This window comes from Silurus aristotelis (assembly GCF_946808225.1).
Source record: "Silurus aristotelis genome assembly, chromosome: 16".
Taxonomy (NCBI): domain Eukaryota; kingdom Metazoa; phylum Chordata; class Actinopteri; order Siluriformes; family Siluridae; genus Silurus; species Silurus aristotelis.
This window is the reverse complement of record NC_139589.1, coordinates 14,589,866-14,595,954: the sequence shown is the minus strand read 5'-3', so window position 1 is coordinate 14,595,954 and position 6,089 is coordinate 14,589,866. Positions and strand designations below refer to the sequence as shown.

General features: G+C 36.9%; 1 protein-coding gene across 1 annotated transcript; it reads right to left on the bottom strand.

Moving 5' to 3' along the window:
- Positions 1–637: 637 nt before the first annotated feature.
- hmgb3b (high mobility group box 3b) lies at positions 638–4,383 on the bottom strand. Its single transcript, XM_083563795.1, has 5 exons — positions 4,262–4,383; positions 2,241–2,432; positions 1,688–1,830; positions 1,393–1,567; positions 638–1,253 (listed from the first exon to the last, which is right to left on the bottom strand). The coding sequence occupies exons 2-5, from the start codon at positions 2,388–2,390 to the stop codon at positions 1,116–1,118; spliced, it is 606 nt and encodes a 201-aa protein (XP_083419921.1). The 5' UTR covers positions 2,391–2,432; positions 4,262–4,383; the 3' UTR covers positions 638–1,115.
- Between the last annotated feature and the right edge of the window lie 1,706 nt (positions 4,384–6,089).

Below are 6,089 nucleotides of genomic sequence, written 5' to 3'. Positions count from 1 at the left end.
AATATCTTGACCAGCTTAGCCTGAGATTTGGCAGCTCACCTGACTATTACTGATTATTCACAATCTTCCCAGCAAATTAGCGAACCCCCCCAATTTTTTTTTTATATTATATTTACACATACTTAAGTGTAATTGGTTATGGTTGATTTAATCAATAGCAAAAAATGTGACCAGACATATCTTTGCTCTTTTATGTTTAAGAGACAGATTTTTTTTTTTTTGGTTTGTTTTTGGCTAAGAACCTTTGTAAGCCATTAGATATCTGGTGCAGTATTGAATTGTAAAAAAAAAAAAAAAAAAAAAAAAAACTGATAACCCAATTGCGATTTCTAAAGATATAAAATGTAGCTGTAAAATGTTAAGCATGCTTAAACAAACAAGATCAAGCCTTGCATTTATGTTGACCACTTTATTCCCATTAATATTTATACACCAACAAATTATGAATAAGAATATGCAATTATAATCCAAAACAAAAACCAAAAAAAATCACAGAACATTTAATAAAAATAAATGTTACAATTCCTAGATCTAAAACATGTCATTTTAAATAACAGTTTTACCTATGCATATAAAACAGCACAAATAAGGGCTTTAACCAGATAGTAGTTTATGACCACTTTGAACAGGTTGGGGGGGGAGGGGGACAAAATAATAAACCCTGCAAATGGTTCAGTGCATTTACCCAAAAATCAGACCCTACATACAGTGGCTGAGCATAAAACAACCTCCAGAAACTGCCAACAAAAGCTTGCTTTTTGCTACATCGTTCTGCCAAAGAAACTGTACAACTTGAAGCTGGGAGAATAGAAAAATAAAAATGTTCTAAGATGAATCAAAACAACCTTAAACAACTTTAAAACATGCATGTATCCTTGTGCTACCAGAAGTTTATGGCTAAATAGCAAACATTGTCCCCCTTCATTGAAAAACTTTGGGGTAGCATGAACAAAAGCATACTGCAAATCCAGATCTTCTGTAAAAGGGAAAACATTTAGTCTAAGCTTACAGAAGTTGGGCTTTTCCATGGGTGCCAAATACACTGACTCATTTCAATTCACACTGGCAGTGATGATTGCAACACCCCTAGTGTCAGATTAAGGACATCAAGCCCTTCAGTCATCGTCCTCATCGTCATCCTCTTCATCATCATCCTCCTCCTCGTCATCATCGTCATCATCATCCCTGGATTTTGCTTTGCTTGCAGACATCCCACCACCCACTTTCCCCTTGCTCTTGTAATCTGCCATATCCTGAGTAAAGAAAGTATCACTGGTTGGAAACGAACGCTGAATAATCTATACTAAGAGCAGCTTCATTTTCATAATACACTTGCTAATGTGCCATCATTTTGCTAGGTTCCTTTACTGTATTCACAAAAAAAAACATTACCTTCTGGTATTTGTCCTTGAGTTTGTTGGCTTTTGAAAGGAAGGGTTGCTTCTCAGAGTCCGATAGATTGTTCCACATCTCACCAAGCTTCTTTGCCACGTCACCGATGCCCATGCTGGGATGCTGGGCTTTGATACTGGGCCTGTGCTCAGAGCAGAACAGAAAAAATCCAGACCTACAAGGACAAAAAAGGCTCATTTAAATATTGCAACACAACAGCATTTAGGTTGTATATTAAAAAGGTCATTTTGTTAAATAGCAAAGCCATTCTAAAGACTAGTAGGAGTACACATACGGTGGCCTCCTTGGTGCACAGGGGTCCTTCTTCATTTTTCTGCCCCTTTTGCCAGGATTGTAGGTCATCATTTCTTGGTCATATCGAACCTTATCCTGCTTGGCCATCTCTTCAAACTTAGTCTTCTCTTTTGGGGACATAACCTGAAATAGGCAGCAGGATGAGATGTCTTTGCTTAAAAAGAAAATATAATCACGCCTTAAAAGCAAGAAACCAGTGATTACACATTTAAAGTGAGGGGAGATTAGCTGTGAGTACTTCTGGCTTGAAATTAACATTTAATGGCCACAAAATTAATACACTAAGGGATCTTGTTTGTCCATATAGTTATGGTGACAGGAAACAGTCATGAGTAAAACAATATAATTTTTTTTGCCACAGAGAGGCATACTATAAAGGGTATGCTCAATGGACTTTAGGAAGACCGATTTAACATTTCTAAACAAACACTTAATACAACAGTAAATATGAATATTGTCTGCTTTGCATAACTTAAATTACTTGTAAATTTATTATAAAAACAAGCTTTTCACCAAGGTCAGAGCCTACTCACTTTCCATCTCTCTGAACACTTCTTGGAGAATTCTGAAAAATTCACAGAAACCCCAGGGTTCTTCTTGTTGTGCTCCTCACGACAGGTCTTCACAAAGTAGGCATAAGCAGACATTTTGCCCTTTGGCTTTGCTGGGTCACCTTTTGCCATCCTGGAGGCTGGATGACTTAACTTTAGAAAGAGAGAACACGCCTAAAAAGAAAAGCAATAATACAGTAAATACACTGCTAAAGAATCTATTTATTCAAGGGAACACCTGAATTTAATTTGAGATTTGACAATCTGAACATGCATTGTGTAATTCATTGGGGGAAAAAAAAATAAATAGACCCCCGGGGGCTGAAAATAAATAAAATAAATGCAAAAAAACCAAACAATTTAATTACAGGATGATACTACTTGCATACATTTTAGAAAAGCAAATTGTAAGTAACCATGTGCATGTATGCCTCTGGGGAACATGAGGGCTAGTCAATAACATTAATGACTTCATCGTCCAGAAACTACATACACACAGTGGCCACATGAGGCCAGGCTTCATCCATTCACTGCTCCACTCCTACCAAACATCAGTAAAGGCAGTTTTGGCCAACAGAGGAGATCTGTGCAAACCTCCAAGGATTTTCCTCCCCAGATAATTACTGAGCCACCATCAAACCAGTCACACTTGGTTGCAGGTGGTATAACACTCCCCACATAGGTCACAGGTACTCACTGAACTTTGTCATTCTTTTTATGAATGAGGAATGGCAGACCTACCAATTCAAGACCATACCAACCGCCATGATCGCATGCATGGATGTGCTCTTCTGAAGTACTTAGTTTACTGGATCTACTCAGTGGGCTGCAGGTGCTGCCTCATGCTACAAGTAAGCCATCATATCAACAAATTAACAAAAGTTATTTCTGTTTAATTCCTGAGAGAGATTTTTATTTATTTACTATAACCTTTGACTTAAAAAGGCTTAGCATATACACAAACAATTTACAGTAGCATACAACACAGGGAAGAAAAACAGACTACAAACTGACCAGCTAAACACCAAGGACACTTGGTGACTACAGGGAATTATTCATCTTCCATATTGTAAAATAAATTAAAGAAAATGTTATCAAAATACAACATGATTGGATTTCCTTTCCCAAATTTGGAGAATAAACTTTGCTTGGTGGAAAAAAAAATATATATATTTTTTTTAAATACAAATAAAGACTAAGCATGTAAACAATTATTTATTTAAAATAAAAAATAAAAGAGCGAGAGAGAGAGAGAGATCTCGCACCTCCCTCCCCCCTCTGTAGCACAGGAGCGACGCTACAATAGGACTCCATTCATTAAAATGGCCTCTCGGCTACAGAAGGCAGCTTAAGCTAACAAAGCCTCTCACACACGAAGAGCACAACACGAAGGTCTTCGTAGTTTTTCTTGCGCGTTTTGTTAGTTTAATTAACGTCCAAGAGGTCTAAACTCATCATATGCAAGTTAAAACACGGAGAAACTTTTGAGCTCCGCAGTCTCTAACAAAAGCAGAGGAAACCAGCCATGACCAGCAAGAGGCTTTCAGGCGCCTCGTTTAGTTTTTTTTCCCGTTTTTTTTTTTTTTTAAGAAAATGACGGGAAAATACACAACGCAATATTCTGATATTAAAACTGAGAAAACCTCATTAAAAAAAAAAAACACTATATATATATATATTTAATTCCATCGTTATTACTTTGCGTGAGGCAAGTGTTTTAGGTGCCCGGCCATTTTAAACACACGTCGGACAAAACGGTGTAGTTTTCCGAGTGTAACGGAAACATTTAACTCGCAGTAGATGAATAAAATGGCATTAAAAGTACACAAGTGGTGCACTGGATACTTATTTGTGTTTTGCTATAAAAGCTACAAAACGCATTTTTACGAATATATGCCAGAAATATCAAATAAACCACTTCATGCTAAGTGTAATTTAAAAAGAAAAAGCATTCTGTGTTTTAAAAGGAGTAGTTTTAGGTGCGGACTCTCGTTAATACTCACAGAGGAATCTTGCTGAACGATATGGTCTCTCAGGTCGCACTATGGCTACGCGCTTCTTCACGACAGAAGGCTGCACACAAGCCTCGCGCTAGCTCACCACGAGAACGTTCTGATTGGTCCAGACCGGCACGCGTTTAAAACGACATACGGAACTGCGGATTGGCTCACAGTCTCATCTTTATTCATCACGTGGTCCTGCTATTAGTCGGAAATGCGAAAGTCACTCAGCCGTCGTTTGAATAGAGCGCGGAAACAGAGCGCGTATTTATTGGTTCCCATCTGTGGGATGGGTGTTGGAGCGCAATGCTTATAGTCATTACTTAAAAACAAAACTAAAGAAAAAAGCTATAAACTCATGCGTAAGAAACCAATCTAATAATAATACTAACAATAATAATAATAAAAAAACATTGCTAAAACACTGTCTTTTCAAACACACTTGATGTCACACTTGACAGTTCAGAGCAGAAACAATGGTCTTTAGATTGATAATTGGGCAGAAAAATAGCAGGAATTACACAAAAAGATCTTCATTACTATGTTGATAGTATAATAGCTCTGACTTATTAAATTAACAAATCTAGCCTCTAAACCATTTCTTTTCAGAGATATTCTTCTGTTCTCAAAAAAAAAAAAAAAAAACCCAGTCACAGTATTTTCCCAGTGACGCAGTTCACCAGTACCAGCAGCTAAACCACAAGTCCTTCATGTTTGAATGTAGTAGAGCTGCAGATCTACTGAAGTGTCCTGCATCATCATACAACTCCAATTCATCACTTCACTTTACTTTGCCGAGTCACTCTGAATCAAACTTCATTAGTATGTGATAGTATGATAGCTGACTTCTTTAAATGCTGAAGCATGGTGGGTTCTGTAAGGTTCAAACCAAGGCTTCTAAACCAGGCCTAAACAATTTAAATATACCTTATTTCTCTTTTGCGATATTTGTTTGTTCATTCACAGAATTTCTCCAGGGGATCAGCTCACTAGTATCAGCAGCTAAAACATCCCTAAACCACAACACTGTCTTCCTTCATGTTTCACTGCATTAGAGCTGCACTCACTCTTGTATTTCTCAGCAGGTCATCTGAGACAGCTCCCTGCATCACCATACAACTCCAACTGTGATTCATCACTTCACACAACTTTGCTGAGCCACTCAGAAACAAACCTTCCATAATCTGCTAAAAATCATTTACTGTTTTCAGACAGAAATGTATTTGTTTTAAACATTTAGATGCAAAACCTACATTTCTTGTATTTTCTTTTTGATGTATTGAGATCTTCTGACAGTCAATTTGCAAGCGTTTCACCCTGTCTTTAACAAGAGTACATTTCAGACAGCAGTGTTCTTTTTTTTAAAAGCTATTAAAAAAAGCTTAATTGAAATCTAGAAAACTAGTAAAAGCTTAATTGTGGGCGATTTTGGGTTTTTACAGTATGCACAAGGTCTGTGTGGCTTCTCTTACATATATTTGTTATTTCACAAAAATTTTAATCTATGTATTAAGCATAATAACCACTGTTTTGTTTGTTTGAAATAAAAATGACTATTAACCTTAGCCCAATCAAGAACTATTTTTGGGTTACTGACAGGTAAGTGTCCTGACTGCTTCATTTGAGGTAGGAGTTATAGACTCCTTAAATGTACCATGTAAAAAGAACTGCAGTCTCACCTCTAATCTGCTCAAGCAAAAGCGTCTACTGACAACTGTTTCTATTCAATAGTTATTGATGCCTCAGATTCATTTCAGTTAATTACTGTCATGTTACAACATAGTCCATAAGCATTTTTAGCAAAATCCATATCTTAAATTATTAGAGTTTG

Coding starts and splice junctions, on each gene's coding strand:
- hmgb3b (XM_083563795.1), bottom strand. CDS start 2,390: ATGGCAAAAGGTGACCCAGCAAAGCCAAAGGGCAAAATGTCTGCTTAT. Junction 1,831..2,240: donor AGTGTTCAGAGAGATGGAAA/GTGAGTAGGCTC, acceptor TGCCTATTTCAG/GTTATGTCCCCAAAAGAGAA. Junction 1,254..1,392: donor TCAAGGACAAATACCAGAAG/GTAATGTTTTTT, acceptor TTCTTTACTCAG/GATATGGCAGATTACAAGAG.